A 17,464-nucleotide genomic window follows, 5' to 3' on the forward strand; every position below is an offset into this window, starting at 1 on the left:
AGTTTCAAAATCGGACTGAATTTTTTGTCCCTCTGTCTCAACATTTGAGAAGGAGAGTGTTGGGGAAAGATGACTTTTGAAGGGGGTAACTTTACTCTGCTCTCATGCAATGGCTGTAGTACTTCACATTCTCCTGAAGCAATCTGCTTTCCACTTCTAATATAAGATTATATTACTAATTGAATCTAAATTCAGCAGTTGGGCTTCCTTTGATGACTGAATGTTTTCTGTTGTCTTTGAAGGTGTATGTTTACATATACACACAAATATCAATTTACACATACATTTACAGGTTTTTAATTTTGTGTTGTTGCTGGTTATTTTTGTGTTTTTTGGGTTTTTTTTGTTTGGTTTGTTTGTTTGTTTGTTTGTTTTGGTTGGTTTTGTGTTTGTTTGTTTTTTAATTAATCTCCCTGTTGTAGGGTTAGGATAAAGACCAAGTGCTATAAGACTGGTTCAGGAGGAATAAAAAAACCTGAGCTAAATTATTATTCCAAAGATAATGAAGTTTCTATTAACTTTTAAGATTTCAAAGATGGGAGATTGTTGCTTTCCTCTACAGACACACAGCACAGAGCTCTGCAGCAGTTTTTCTACACTGTGTCAACCAGAAGAACAACTGAGCCTAATATTCAGGGAGGCCAAATTTGGGAACATCTTTTGAAGTAGGTTATAGAGATAACAGCAAAATGAAATAATATAATTGGCTTCAGGGCCCATTTTTCCACCTCCTATCTTACTGGCATCCACACGAAGTAATGCTCTCCATTGCAAACCACAGAAAAGTAGTAGAAAGAAAAGAAATTAAAGCTCAGATCAGAGGTATGGGTTCAAGTACTGCACTTACATCTTAACTTTCTTCTGACTGTTCTAATTTCCTGAATTGGCAGGAGCTCCTTTTTGTGACCTCTGTCCTGTCACTGGGTACCACCAAAAAGAGATTAATTCTATCCACCTGACTCCTGCCCTTTAAGCACTTAAAAGCATCAAGATCTCCCAGTCATCTCTAGATTGAGAAGTCCTAGGTATCTCAGCCTTTCCTTATTTGGGACATGCTTCAGGCCCCTAGCCATCTTTGTAGCCCACTACTGACTCTCTCCAGTTGTTCACTATCTTTCTTGAACTTGGAGGCCCAGAACTGGATGTAGTACTCCAGTTGTAGCCTCACCAAGAGCACAGTAGAAGGGGAAGATCACCTGCGAGCCATGCACATGGATATCATTGGACTGTTTGGCCACAACATTGTACTCCTGGCTCATGGCCAGCCTGATGTCTGCCAAAACACTCAAGTCCTTCTCAGATGAGCTTGTTCACACCAGATCAGTCCCTAACCTGTACCGATGAATGTAGTTACTTCTCCCCAGGCACAGTACTCTACATTTGCCCTTGCTGAACCTCATAAGATTCCTCTTCTCCCAGTTCTCCAGCCTGTCTAGTCCTTATTGAATTGAAGCACAGACTTCTAGTGTATCAGCCACTCCCCTCAGCTTCATACCATCAGCACACTATCCCCTCACCTAGGCCACTGATGAAGATATTAAAAAAGACCAGACCCAGTACTGACTCCCCAACTAGGCTCTGAACCACTGACCCTCTAAGCTCTGCCAGACAGTTCTCAATCCACCTCACTGTCCACTCATTTATCCCACATTTTTAAGTTTACCACTGAGAACGTTATAGGAGTCAATACCAAAAAAGCCTTGTTGAAGTCAAGGTACTGTTCTCACCTCAACCACTGCCCTCGTCTCATCTCCCAGCTAGTCATTCCATCATGGAAAGCTACCAGATTGGTCAAACGTGATTTCACTCCTTGGTGAGCCTATGTTGACTACACCTGATAACCTTGTTTCTTCCAATTGCTTAGAGATGCCACCCAGAATTAGCTGTTCCATCAAATTCCCATGGGTGGAGGTGAGGCTGACTGGCCTGTCATTTCCCAGGTCCTCCTTCCTGCACTTTATGGAGACTGGAATCACAGGGGCTTTCCTCCCTCCAGTTTTCGGGCACCTCTCCAATTCAACATGACATTTGAAAGATGATAGAGAGCAGTTTCATAATCACTTTTCCCAGCTCCCTCAGCACACATGGGTGTATCCCATCAGGGCCCACGGATCTGTGTGTGTCAAGTTTGCTTAGGCAATCTCTGACCAGATTATTCTCAACCAAAGGTAAGTCTTCCTTTTCCCAGACCTTCTCTCTGATCTCCAGGGTCTGGGGAAATCTTAACAGTAAAGACTGAAGCAAAGAAGGCCTTCTCAGTGTCCTCCATTACCTCATTCATAAGAACACCTACATTTTCCTTAGTATTCTTTTTTGCTGTTGATGTACTTAAGGAATGTTTTCTTGTTGTCCTTGACCTCCCTCATCAGATCTAATTCTAAGGCCTTAGTGTTACTCATCACATCCCTGTAGGCCCTGACAGTGTTCCAGTATCCCTCCCAGGGAACAAAAAAGGCTCTGGCCAGACCCCTTTACACATTCATTTCTTCTTCCATTTGAGATTTCTCACGAGCTCCTTATTCATCCATGTGGGTCTCCTGCCACTTTTGCCTGATTCTTACTGTTTGGGATGTACCAATCTTGAGCTTGGAAGAAGTTGAATGTCAACAAGCCCTCTTGTGCCTTCTTACTTTTCAATGTTCTAACTCATGGGATACCACCAAGAAGGTTTTAGAAAAGGTCAAATTTGGCTCTCCTGAAATTCAGGGCTGCAATCCCATTTAATTCCTTCTTTCTTCCATGCATGTTCCTGAACTCCATTATCTCATCATTATTGCTTCCAAGGTGGCTCCTAGCCTTCATGTTCTCAACCAGTCGTTTTTTGCTTGTAAGAACAAGTTCCAGCAGCACACCTCTCCTCATTGGCTCCTCTATCACTTGCAGCAGGAAGTATTCCTAAACACACTGCAGGAACTTCCTGGGCTGTGCCTGGCTGCTTTGCTTTTCCAGCAGATATCAGGGTGATAGAAGTTCCCCATGAGAAACAGCGCCTATGAAAGAGTACTTTCAGCTGTCTGCAAAGGGCCTCATCAACTTCTTTCTCCCAATGAGGTAAGCTGTAGTATTTGAGTGTTCAAATCGGTGTCCCCCACATTAATTTCCCACTTAATCATCACTCATAAGCTCATTCATCATTAATCCCTAGCCAGAGTTCCATACATTCCATAGATCTGTCCTTCCTAAAAAGTATATAGCCATCCATGACAGCATTCCAAATAATTCAATCTGTCCTATCATGTCTATGACTGCAACAAAATAATGACCTTGCAACCACACTCAACTTTCTTAATTCTTCCAATTTATTTTCTGTGCTGTAGTTGTAATTATGCAAGAGGACGCGGGAATCTCTGGAGGGATGCAAGAGGATTCCTCCACGCAGCCTTAAGGTGCACCTAATATCATGGGAGGAACCTCAGGAACATCTGTCACTCTTTGATTGGCCTGGCTTATTTCCCAGTCAGTTCCAATGGCGTGAGCACTGCCATTTTAGACTCCACCCTTCACATTCTTCAGTATAAACTGCGTCTCACTATCCTAGCCTACCAAACTAACACAGTAGGAGGCACTAAGTCATTGGGAAGACACAAGAGAGAGGACAGAAAAAAACAAAATGTGTTTTGGGCATGAACAGTAGTGGGAACAAGTTGTCCCAAGAGGTTGTGAATTTGTCTTCTCTGGAGATACTCAAAATCCATAAAATGCTTTTATGTGTAACCTGCTCTAGGGAGCCTGCTTTAGCAGTGGATTGAACTAGATGATCTCCAGAGGTCTCTTCCAATCCATATGATTCTGTAATTCCGTGGGACATTTCAAAGCTATGAATAACCAATAGATACTGCTTCCCTCACTGTAACTCTTGCTATTTATAGTTTAAAGCTTCAATTCATCAAGGAAGTCATTAAGATAACAAGATCATTACATTCAAAATAAACATCAACCAATTTTAATACCTTAACTATACATTTTCATTCCAAGTAGTAAAGGTTAATATGTTATAAAAAATGGAAAATGCATTGTAAACAAGAATCAGTAAATGTAGTTTCTGTCATTCATCAGTAGAATTTAACTCAAATAAAGTGGTGGAGCCACTATTTTACCTAAAATAAAATAAACTTTGTTATTAGGAATAAGCTACATTCCCATTTATAAGAACAAACTCTTTTAGAAAGTAATCCTTCTCTTTTCTAGAGATGCAATATACCTCACACTGATTAAACTTACAAAGGAAAGCTGACATTCCACATCTCTGCACATATCCAATTTCTTTCAAATTTGTCCATCAGGGGATATTAAGTGGGGTCCATCTAATGCTCCTTTCTTTGTAAAACACTCACTGTCAAAAAAAGTCAGTCTTGGAACTTACCCATCAAGACTACCTACTTAACAGTCAAATGGTTCTGCCTTGCTTTTGGATTTATACATTCCGCTCATATTTACATTTTTAGCACATCAACAAAATCTCACAGGTTTTCCCACCATCTACTAGTTCCAAAATCTTCTCTAACAGAGGAACACTGTGCAACAAAATGATTTAGTTCATGTTAAGATACATTTAATATGAAATTCCCTAAATCTCTTCTGGTATCATATGCAAAATTCCCGTCTAAGTTAACCCACAGCAATATACTCAGGTGTTGCAAGAAGAGTGTGGCTAATCACCACACAGCTGAAACCATGACACTTTATGTTTCAGTTCCATTATTACTTCTTGGATGATACCTCTACTAATATTTATATAACTTCTGTGTAAAAAATTGTTAATAATAAAAATAAATAAATAAATAAATAAATATTTTTAAAAAAAAATTTAGAAAAAAAGAAGAAAAAAAAAAAAGGATTATATAGTTCCCATTAGGAAACACATTGCCTTCAATTACAAGAGTTTAAGTCTTGATTGACCTCTGTTTAACTATGACAGGCTTGACTTGATAAATTACCAGGTTTCTGTATTTTATAAATAGAGAATTGGCAACATTCTTTTGCAACAGAATTTACACTCAAATAAGTATATTCATACACATGAATTTCATAAGCTAATATTTTTACAAATTCCCACAGCATGAGAATTAATGCTATTTGGGATTTACAGGTCACAAAACTCTAATAATCTAAAGATATGAGCATCATGAAACACAAATGGGAATAAGGTCCTTATAATCACTTACATAAAACATTAAAAAAATGAGGTTCTTATTTACTTTGTCTTCGCAGATAATTCAAAAAGAACATTAATTCAACAATGTTTACTAAGTTGTAAAAATTATTTTTATGTTTGAGGGGTTAGCATATGCCAATTATTGTAACATCTTGATGCCAGTACCACTTAGTAGTAAACAAAGCAATAAAAAGCTGCCAGACAAGTAAACAACAAAATTCTTAATTAGCAACTGCTACTACATTCAGAGTAATTTCTACTGGTTTATAAGTCTGCAAACATTTATTTCCATCTTCCTTGCATTGTGTGGAAGTAGATGGGACATAATACATGAAGAGCAGCTTTTCTACCCTAGAAGAAGAACAGAATGGTTTTTAGACTGGAAAGAAGGGTGTATTTTATTGGAACACACAATAGATTTTTGTCGAGATTTTCAAAGGCACCATTATTTTTCCAGGTGGTGATTTGTAGAAACTAAGTGTTTAAGCTAAATGAGTATATTGTTATGCAGTATCTCAGATTTCAGAAAGTCGAGAAACAATGTGGTTATTCTCCTTTCTTTTTGTAACAGAGAACAAAGTCTCTGTACCAGCAAAACACTATTACACTGCCTTCAGTGATGGATGTTGTTTTGGTTTCTTGACTCTTCATGGGAGAGGCATAAACTTAAAAAAAGGAAACTTGGGAGACCCCATGCAAGCTGTGCCTGGTTAGACCTAGTTCTTTACAAGAAAGGAAAAGGCAAAGGAGAGAGTTTTCCTGGACTGAAGAAGTTCCAATGGCTGCTTCCATGCTGCATCAAAAGAAGTGTGGCCTGCAGGTCAAAGGAAGAGATCCTGCATCCCTAATCTGCACTGGTGAGACCTCACGTGAGGTGCTGCATCCAGATGTCCAGTCCTCAGTACAAGAGCAACCTGTTGAGAGTTTGCACACCCGTTTGAGTTCAGAGGAGGGTCACAAAAATGATCCAAGAGATGGAACATCTCCCTGTGAGTGCAGGCTGAGAAAGCTGGGGTTGTTCAGCATGGAGAAGAGAAGGCTGAAGGGAGACTGGAGAGTTGCCTTTCTGTATCTAAAAGGGGCTGTAAGAAATAAGGGGACAGACCCTGCTAACAGATCTGTTGTGTAAGTAAAACAGGAAATGGTTTCAATCTGAAAGCAGGGAGATTTAGATAAGGATAACTGATAGAAGGAAGCAGTTTTTTTACAGTAATGGTGGTGAACAGGTTGTCCAAAAAGGTGGTGGAAGCTCTGTTCCTGCAGACACTCAAGGTCAGGATGGAAAAGGCTCTGAGCAGCCTGATTTAGCTGTAGGTGTCCCTGTTCACTGCACGTCCCTTCCAACTGAAAAGATTCTACAGCTCTATACAGTTTTAAAATAGACACAATTAGGGAACAAGCACTATGATTTTGGATTGCAAAGGCAAATGTTGCCTCACTGTTGTAAAATTGCCTGTGTTTAAACACAGATGAAATTCTGGTTTCATGAAGAAACTTAGACCTGTAAGTAACTTCAGATAAAATTTACAGGCAATTTACTGTAAGGAAATACTGTTCTGGAAAATCTGACAGAAAAGAAGGTGCAGGTCTAGGAAATTAGGATGTGTCTTAAGGAAATCTTGGGGAAATCCATGAGTAGTGGAACTAAGACCTACGGTATTTCTTCTCTGTTTTTTCCTGGTTGAAATTACAGTAGTGAAAAATAGAACACAGCAAGATGATATAGCAAGATGATTAAATTGACATATGACTAATCGCCTTTAAAAATACTAGGGGTTTTTTTGTGAGTGTGGGGTTTTTTTGTGTTTTTTTTTTTTAAAGACAGCTAAACTTTGAACACAGACCATGCAATAATGATAGTTATGTGAGAAGCAAATAGATATACTTGAAATTTTTAAAATAACCAGAATACCATCTCAATTTGTTATATAGAGTATTTTTGTATTACCAATTGGACAAATATTTGAGCTGATGTCTTTATTTTCCAATTCCAATAATCCCATCCACAGATACATAGTATCTTTTGTGACCTAAAAATATAATTTTATCAGAAATCTGTAATGACTCATTTCTGTTCATACATTACACATGAGAAAACAGTTCCGGACAGGTTATCTGACTTGCCCAAAACCACACAATAAACAAATGGCAAAAAAAAGAAGAAAAGATCCAAGATGCTCCCACATATCTTCTCTGTTCTTTTCTCTTTTTCTCTTTTCTCTTGTAACTCTCACGTATGTCAGTTCAAAGCACTTCTCGGTTTGAGAAAAGAAGAAACAATCTAGACTTTAGGAAAAATACATCAGTCAATTATGATGATACACTATTCTATGTAATGCAATGCTACATTCTATGAAAGAAATACAACTGTGCTAAATAAACTGTGTAAAAATTACTGAAGTGATATACTGGACCAAAGGAAGTATTCACGCATTAAAAATAATACCTAATTTTCTGAATTGCAAAAGCATTGTGTTTTTCAGGTCTTTGATGCCATTTAGAACTTTTGGTCATTGATTTTACCTTTAAAATGTTAACTCTCTTCAGCCTGGGTATTAAAGGTGTGCTATTCTTTTCTAACCCTTATCACCATACGCAATTCTTTGTCCCCATTTCTTAATCCAAAAAACAAACAAACAAACAAACAAACAAACAAAAAACAACCCACATCTTTTAAGGCTTTCTACAAAACTTAAAACAGAAGGAGCTTTGAAGTTGTGTATTTTTCGCCTCAGGTGTGTCTTGATGATTTTAACTGGGGTTTTAAGAATGATGATCACTTGAGAGAAAATTTAAAAAAAAAAAAAATTAAAAAAAAAAACCAAACAGAAGAAGAAGTTTTGGGTAACATTTTTCATTTATAAGCCAGTTATTTTAAATACCATCCCTACGATATGTTTCCTTTATAGCTCTGTACACCATTTTCCTCACTCCCTCATAACAAGAGAATAACATGAGTTTTTCTGTAAGACAAATCTATCGGCTTAGATCATAATAAATCCAAGGGAATCTATCAAGGAATGGTTCTTCTCATGAGTATGGGAGGAATAACAAAAATCATGTGAAATGATAAAGGAACTGAACTGCTTCAAAAACAATTGGCGTCTTTTTCAAAAGTACTGGGATTTTTGCAAGCTATTTGTTTCAGAAGAGTACTAAGTATATACTTCACTTTGCTCCTCATGAAAAAGCAATTGACCCAGAACTTGAAATGAAAGTCTTGGAAATGCTAGGCTTTTTCTGAAATTCCGTGAATATATTCATAAAGCAATTTGCAACAGTTCACTTGGTGATTCCATATTATAGCTCTTCATTACATTTGGGAAGTTTAACTATGAGAATATATTTTTTTCTAAGAAAGCCATGGAACAGCCAGTTTTACTAAGCTTCTTTACTCCACTTTGCTTTATTAATTCTAAAACAGAGGCCTATCTGAACCATTTTTATCAATCCTTTAAAATGAAAGTAAAAACCACTGACATCTTCAATTTTAAAGCAGCATGTCTTATCAAAGCAACATGACTGCATGTTTTAGAGAAAGAAAAGATTTAAAAACAAAAACAAAAACAAAAACAAAAACAAAAAAACAAAAAACACACTGTGGAATAATTTTAAATTCCTATTTGAACAGGTACCAGAGGAATTGTACCTTCAGTTTCTTAAATGGCCCCCAAACGCCAACACATACACACACACACAAACAAATTGATATGTGTACTCTTCCTACCATGAGTTGTCATCCCCTCAGTAACTCATCAGTCATGGAAAAAAGGCTGAGTGTACTCAAACCAACCATTGTGATTTACAAAAACATAACTTCTTCGCCTTCCAAAAAGATAAATATATTTGGTCTTAAAAACTAAAAACCCAGACACATAGTGAATGGTTTGGGTTTTTTTGTTTGTTTGTTTGTTTGTTTGTTTCCTTTTTTTTTTTTCCCTGTGAAAGAAATAGCATTATATTGAAAAGAGCATTAAACTGAATATTTGTTAATTTTGATGCACATGACTTGTTCTTTCAAATCCTACACTGTGAAAAAATTAACATCATTAACTTCGGACAAGCATGAGTTCACACAAGTGATACAGAGGTGTAGCCACAGAATGGCTGCTTGAAAGCCAAAGGTATTGAAAGACATTTTAATGATTACTGATGTACAGCTCTCATTTAGAATTCCTGAACCTGTTTTTATTTCTCAATTATAGTCAAAGTGGAAATGAGGCAAGCATTGAGTAGAAATAGAGCAATAGTGCCAGAGAATATTCAGGTATGTCTCGCTGAGATTTATGGCCAAGGCTCCATAGTAAAGAACACAGTGTGTACCACAGAAACACACAAAGCAATCTTCATACAGCAAGGATTCTATTATTTATTCATCGAGCATATCACACTGTAAAAACCTGATTACCCGGGGAATAAAAAATCTAGAGGGTGAGCATTAAGTACTGCTGTTCTGCCCACCGTTCTCAGCAAAAATCTTTTATTCACAGTGTCCACTTAATATTCAAACAGAAGCCTGTGGCTTTCCACGAAAAGGAAGTGGTTCCAGATACTGGAAATGAAGACAGAATAATGAATTGATCGATCAAATACAATATCCTACTGATTGTGACAGAGAATTTGGTTTTAGAAGGAATGTCTGTGATAGCCATCAAGGGCAAAATGGGCATTGGTGAGCCACACACTGCAAAATACATCTACAGCTCATTTAACAGGGAACAATAGACTACTAAATGACGGACTCCTCCCTTTGGCTACGAAACCATTAGCCTATTTTCTCATCTAAGCCCATCCAAAGTAGCAAGACCCTAACCCTGGATTTGCCAGACTGCCTCCCACCTCCCAGAGCGCTCGATTATTTTAACTTCGCCCGAGCAGCACACGCATTCAGCCCTCCCCACCCGGCATCCTCCCGGGGAGCGCGGGGAGCGCCAAGAGCCGCGGGCAGCGGAGCGGGGCCGGGGCGGAGCGCAGCGGAGAGCTCCGCTCGGGGCTCCGCGCCGGCACCGACGCGGCCGCCCTCCCGCCCACGTGTTCAGCGCTGGCTCTTCCACCCGCGGACGATGTGTGTGCGGCACGACGTGCCGACGGTCCCGGCATCCCGGAGCCCCGGGCCCCGCCGCAGCGCCGCGTCCCTTCCCTCCCCTCCCTCCGCCCAGCGCGGCTCCCGGGGCAGCGGCCATGGCGGGCAGGAGAGCGGTCCCCGCTGCCGCCCCCCGCGCACGCACGGCCGAGCCCTCTCGTACCGTCTGAGCCCCTGGAAGGAGGAGGGCCAGGACATCCGCGATTTCTTCAGGCCGGGCCGGTGACCGGTCTCCACGGCGTAGGAAGAGCGGTCCATGGCTCGGCAGTAGAGGTACCGCTCCGTGTCCGAGTAGCCGCGGTGCCTGACGCGAGCCCCGGCCAGGCAGCGGCCCCGCGAGGCGGGCGGCGGCGGCGGCGGTGGCGGCGGCGGCGGGCCGGGGGGCGGCTGGTGCTGGAGGAAGTGGTGCTGCCGCAGCTGAGGAGGGTAGTGCTGCTCGTGCCGCCACAGATGCTTGGGGGCTTGAAGGCTGCCGCTGCCGCCGGCACCGTCGCTGCCTCCGGAGCCGTCGCTGCCGCTGGGCATCGCGGAGCAGCCGCTGCCGCCACCGTGCTCTGCCTCCATGCTGTCGGCCGGGCCGGGCCGGGGCGGCGGCAGCCGCTTCCTCGGGCAGCGACGGTGGAACTGTGCTGAAAAGTTGGACAGCTCCTGCCGCGCCGCCCCTCGCCCGCGAGTGGGAGCGGCGCGGGCCGCCGAGAGCTCCCGGCCCAAGAAGGGAGGCGGGGAGGAGAGGAGGAGGAGAGGAGGGGAGAGGAGAAGGGGCTGGCTTCCCGCTCGGAAATATTTAAAGCCGAGATGGAGCCGAAGCGGGGGAGAGCCGGGAGCGGGCAGTGCGGTGGGCTTAATGCGGCGCCTCTCCCCGCAGGAGCAGCTCTGCCCCCCTGGGGCGTTAGGCTACCGGTCGGGCGTAAATCCCGCCCGGGGGAACGCGAGCTGCAGAGACGGCAGGTGGCAAAGTTGCTCCCGCTCAGATTCACCCAGAACTTTGCAGTGGGTTATAAACGGATTGCTGCTCCCTAAACTCCTCCTCCCACCACCCTACTTTCAATCTTCGGTCCAGAAATCGGCTGTTCCCCAACTTGAAATCATCGCCTGGTCTGCCATCTTCCCCGATGAGTAAGCTCTCTCCCTCCTGCGAGTAATACTGGCTGTAAATCAATGCAAGGAAGGTTTAATTATAGTGGTGCTGAGCCTGCTGCTTACAGAGATGCTCTTACATTTTAAACCACTAGTTCCAGGAGTTTGTGACTGCTGCAGGAATGACATTTAAAGGTAAAAGTTACAAAGCAGGAACTTAATCCTAAATAGTATTTTCTAAGTTAATTTTGTATTTCAAATTATTTTGCGCTCTTGTGGATTGAATGCTCCAAAAATGAAGTTTTTGCATTAGTTTATCTTTAATGAAAAATTTATATTTGTCGTAGGTGGCAATATTCTAGAACCTCACGCTTCTTATTCTTGAGAAAAATATAATCACTACACTCCTGACAAAACATGAAAGAGTAACCTGCAGGTGTTCATGTGAAAACTGTTAACAGGTATTTGTCAGGTCTTTCTATTCCATTTGCCAGAATGTCAGTACTAAGCAAAAAGGCCTCAGAAATCTCTTGCTGCATTTCTCAAAAAAAAAAAAAAAAAAACCAACAAAAAAAAACCACCTTATTTTCTTCCAATCACTGTTAATCTATTCATTAGACTGTTCTGATTAGCCTCACACACTTCTGCTTCTTTTATCACAGAACTGGTATTGCCTTTCCCGTTGCCATTCCTTCATAGATTTGCAATCATAAGCATAAGCATCATACATTTCTTTCTAAATTTCTTAATTTCTTGTAAATGGAGATGCATGTCTATGTCAACTGCTTGAAGTGGTGATGCATTTTTCCATTCTCCATCTTAAAAGTCTGTCTTTCTTCCCAGACACACAGAGCTCCTAAAGTTAAGATTCACTCTCTGAAGGTGTTAATCTGTGTTTATGTTTGACAGATCTCCAAGTCCACAATTTTCAAAGCTAGCAATGCTGTCCTAGGTAATCCACTATCCCCTCACTGCCCTATTAACTTTTGATCTCCCCACCTAGTTTCAGATAAATTATGATAAATACTGTAAATACTTGGAAAGAACAACAGCACTTCCACTGAAAGAAGCCTGAGCTTGAACTCACACATTTACCAAACTTTTGGATCTCTTGCTCTTTATCCATTCGCACCAGCCTATTTCTGAACCAAATACTTCTGATGCTGCCTCTTGCCCAGCTGGAGTGGGATGTGACAGTGCTCATGTCACACAGAAGGCAGAAAGACTGGAAGAGATGGGAGAAAGAAGACTGATGTGGGGCATGCAAAAAGAATGATGTCCAAAATAAAACAAACCCCTGGGAAAATTGCAGTGTGGGATATAGGCATATAGGATACAGATCTACTAAATGACCTTTTTCCTTCTCTTTACCATCATCCCTTTATTGTATAAGAGCTATCTAAATACTTCAGATTTTCTAGTTCCCTTTAGTCTCTTAAAATTAGACAGTTTCTCTGATCTTACTGCCATTTCACACAGTCATAGAAATGCTCTCTTGAGGCTGTGCAGTCCAGCCTCCCACTCAAAATAGGACTGTATCACCAAAACCAGATCACATCAGCCATGGCTTTGTCTCACTCTCAAAATGCTCCAAAAACATATTTTACAGCCTCCACTGGAGAATCTTCTCCAGTTCTACCACATTCCTAGAAGATTTTGATGTTCTTTCTACTCCTGATCATGGAACCTTGCTCCTCTGTGGAGCTCAAATTTGTTGTCTTTTGCAGCTACCCTTCGAGTAACTGCAGGCTGCTCTTAGATGCTCTTAGCTACCCTTCCACAGTAGACTGAACAACTCAGCTCCCTCATGCACTGATCACTGATCACACTGTTCTCTAGGCCCTGCAGTCCTCATAGCCCTTTCCTGGGCTGCTGGCATTTCAGCTGTAGTATCAGCCCCTGATGATAATGTGCTCATTACCAGCTGCCTGCCAGATGCTGAATCATCATTCTCCACACTTTGATCCCACCTTACAGCCTACTGCCTACTCATCCCTTCCAGAATTCCTCAGCTTCCAGATGAGAATGTTTTGAGGGTTTGTCTCAGTAGTCTTACTAAACTGAAGCTTTGATATATCCTGAATCCTCTCCTCTGCACGTTTTTATTTTCATATAGAAGGCAGGAAAATAGATCAACCATTATCTGCCCTAGGTACATCTATAAGCTGAGTAGCCCTCATAACATACATGTCTTTAATATCTGAAAAAAGATTCAGATGTGTGGCTGGACCTTTCCAGTAACAGAGGTGAGGCTGACCGCTGTAGTACGTCGGTCCTTCTGCTTGCCTTTCTCAAGGATGGGTATAGCATCAACCTTTTCCCAGCTGTCAGGGATATATCTTAACCACCATTACTTTCCACAGATGATCAAGGAGGGAACCAATTAGACACATGGATAGTCAAAACATGTTATAAATGGATAATTTTTAATTCAGAATTAATGAAGATTAATGAAGAGTAATCCTGAATTCTAACTAGGACTAACCTACTCCTTCAAGTAGGCCACAGGAGAAAACTTTCATTTCTTATTAAGTCTAGCTATAACAGTAACTTTCTAGTTTATAAATAGTTTCCTAATTTTCTTCATTACAGTCTAGTGGACTTGCTTTTTCCTTTTTACTCACCCTCTGTTTCAGAATATTTTGATAATAATATATATATATATATATATATATATATATATATGACTATACTATAACAGTAATCTTAATCCAAAATGACAGAAACTGTTCTTAAAAGGCAATTTAAAATGCATTTATAATCAGCCTTAGTTGGCCAGCAATTTGAAATTAATAGATTACTAGAAGATCCAGCTCCGGCCTGTTGAATCTTATGCTGACAGTGATTCATTTAGTGGATTGTTTTAAGAATGAATAATCTTTTATTCTACATTGAAACAGAACCTACATTTCTGGTACAGAGAGAGACCCAAGTGAAATCCTGACAATTGTCTTATGCTTGAAGACCAGATAGCAAGGTAAAGTTGTTGAAGAGAGGTGACTGGTCTGAGAACTCAAGACAATCTGAAAACTTTCCTCTGCCACCTGTAACTCCTGTGTAGTGGATTCCTTATACATACATGCTGAAGTCCAGATCACTGAACTGGGTTGCTTCATGGGTTTTGTAACTCATCTGACACAAGACAGTAATCAGGTTTACAAAGCAGCCTATAAGCATGGCATTGTGATGTTCAAGCACCCAGAGAGAAATTTTTTGAGTTTGCTTGGCCACTGAAACAGGTGTCTCAGGCTGAAGCCTTAATTTTACATTGCCATGGAGAATTTGCAGTCAGCTCTGGTTTCTGGCTAAATTATACTGACTTGTAGTGGCCATAAATGCCAGTATACAAAATAATCATGAAGTGTCCATCAGTGAAGTAAACACATCTACCAAAACTTCTGTAAAATAACAAAGGTGTAAAAGCAGACCATTTTGACTTATTTCTATTAACTCTGCAGAATTTGCTTAACCTTATAGTTTTATGACTTTCAAGATCATCCAGAAAAAGAAAACAACAACTCAGAATTTGCTAACAAAAGATGATGAGAGTCCTGAATTCTAAAGGTAAATTTGGTTTCTAGCCTCATTAGGATATGAATTTCTACTGATTGACATAGCAGACTTTTTCTCTAGATAAACCTTTAAAAATCCTTCCAATGACCAATGTTCAAAGATAAGTTATTTTAAATTTCTGTTGGCGTGAGACAACTCACAACATCATATAGAAGACAACTAGGATTATTAGGATTATTTTTGTCCATTTAAAAAAATAATAATAATTTAAAAATATATATATTTTCAGTAAGTATTGATTGCTACAGCACCTGTTGGAGAAGAATTTCTAGCAGTACTGAAATGAAACAAAGGCAAACAGATACACATCTGTTTTTGCTTCCTGAATCCTGTAATGGAAATTATCTCAGTTAGATACCTGCTCTCCCTGGAAAATGTAAGTCTGCATCATTTAAATTTTTCCTGGAGTGCCAGAATTCATGAATAAAGCTAACAGTATCTGAATATGCATTTTCAGACCCTGAAAATCTTTCAATCAAAATCTTTAGTTTTTGTAAAAAAAAAATTCCATACAATGAATGTAAATACAAGTAAATTTAAAAATATACATATATTTTTAATATTTTCACTTTTGAGAACAGTAAAAATTTGGTATTTCCCCAGTTTGAGAGAGAAAAGGTAAAAAAAAATAATGGCCAAAATAAACTGCTCTTTCACAAAACATTGCCAATAAGTCTAGACCAAAAATCTAATGATGTGTTTTGCCTTTTAGTTGGTTATCCTACAACCTAATTTCTGCATATCTGGATATACATGTTTCCTCTCAAAGGCTGAAAGGAGATCAGTAAGGAGAACAAAGATAATATCCGGTTAAAACACACCTCACTAAGCTTAGCTCATGACTAGAGGAATGAATTTACCTCATTAGAAGTACTATCTATCTGCTCTTTTGTTTGGAGTCTTCAAAACTTCTTTAAGCCTCCACCTACAGAAACTGTTAGTTTCTGAACAGAATTCCCATAGCATAATCAGAGTAAGTATTCAGGAGGAAGTACATTCACATTCACTGGCAGCATCTTCTCTCCCAAAAGCAGCAGATCATGTCTTCTTTGGCTACGCTGTCTAAACAGTTCTTCTGACCAGCCTCCCACTCAGATTTGTGAAATGATACACTCTTAAATATTAACATTCTGTCAAGCCAAGAGTTAAACTAGATGACCAAAGAGGTAGTAGCCTCCAAAACACAGGATATGGTAAGAAGTGACTCTCTCAAAGCCAGTTCAGCCCCTGAAACCATGTCTCTTTTCAAAATAGATTGAGTCAGGTTTCATTTGAAAATAATTTATAATGGAGAGATGTGTGTATGTCACAAAAGCTGAATGTTAATTACAGCATCAGTTTATTCCACTTGTGTATATATTTCAGAATTAGGAGTGGTGTAATTCATCTCATCCCAAAATGCAAGTAGGGTATTCCTACCTGTATTTTACAGAAGTGGAAACTAGAATACAGCACAAGTAGACACAATTAAATACCTGACTGTCACTCCCTGTTTTCTGTTGATAATTCTTCTATGTGCACTTTAAAAACAAATGTATGACCAGTTTATTAGACCAGCGTGCCAACCTACTTTCAGAACATTTTGTTCCCAAGGTGCAGAATATTTACACTTCCCTGCAAGATATGCTTTAAAGGAGACACAGTATTATTATCTAAAAAAATAAGAAAAATTAGTAGTGATACTTGTTGACAGTATATCCAATATGTAGTCAAGGCAATATTTTTTTATTATTATTTTTTTCTTCCCTGGCTTATTTCACAGCCGAGTCCTCAAAAGTACTAAGTCTGCTAAAGTCTCAATAGCAACAGAACATTCTACATTTGAGAGCTGTAACTGAAAATGATTTAGAAAAATACATTTCTTTTTCCATTTTCCTGGAACTTGCCTAAGCCTCCTCACAGGAGATGGGAACCTCCCAGGTGAGTTGAGCCTTGAATATGAGAGCTGCTGCTCCAGCCATAGCACCTATTAGCCCTGTATTAACATCACAGAGCTCTCTGTGTGAGTCACACCTTAGCAGGCAGAAGTCCATAAAGCAGAAGGTATTATTTTATCTCATGAGAAAATGCCATTTTAACTTAGGATTCTTAACCTTTCACACCCGTTTTTAATAATGTGGCTTTGCTTTCAAGAAATCCACGGGAAAATAAAGTGTAGTGTCCTGAAAGTTGCAATTTTGTTTGTTTTCCTATCTTTGTTTACCAATGCTTTGATAATATTTTCAAGGCACTGTAGTGGCAGTAACAGTGCACTGGAAAAACTACTCAGTTGCTCGACTTCAAAATGGTGCTGCAGTTCTTAACAGATAGTTATGGTTCTGATGATTCAGTTAAGATAGGTAATTTTGACAATATAGAAAATAATTGGGGATCGCTTATTTTGTCACTTCATATATGTGTAATAGGAAACCTTCAAAACTGAAATGGAAATGTATCCTTGATGGTGTAAACATTACAGAGCTAACAGGTCTAACTGGATGAGAAAAAACACTGTGCAGTTTAAATAGCAAAATAATAATTTCCTCTTATTTCATGACTTCATGCTTCAGCACTGGTTTAAATGTTCTTTCAGCATG

General features: G+C 39.8%; 1 protein-coding gene across 2 annotated transcripts in view; it reads right to left on the minus strand.

Annotated features, from left to right (window-relative positions):
- The window catches only part of PDE4D (phosphodiesterase 4D), a 559,900-nt gene that overhangs the window by 352,598 nt on the left and 189,838 nt on the right, over nucleotides 1-17,464 (minus strand). The window contains exon 1 of one of the 2 annotated variants that reach the window (XM_032441436.1): nucleotides 10,402-10,894. The exons of the other annotated variant lie outside the window; for it this stretch is intronic. Coding sequence (XP_032297327.1) covers nucleotides 10,402-10,802 — 401 coding nt within the window. The 5' untranslated portion in view covers nucleotides 10,803-10,894. Of the gene's footprint in view, nucleotides 1-10,401; nucleotides 10,895-17,464 lie in introns of those variants that run through there. 2 annotated transcript variants of the gene reach the window in all.

This window comes from Coturnix japonica, chromosome Z, assembly GCF_001577835.2.
Source record: "Coturnix japonica isolate 7356 chromosome Z, Coturnix japonica 2.1, whole genome shotgun sequence".
Classification (NCBI taxonomy): Eukaryota; Metazoa; Chordata; class Aves; order Galliformes; family Phasianidae; genus Coturnix; species Coturnix japonica.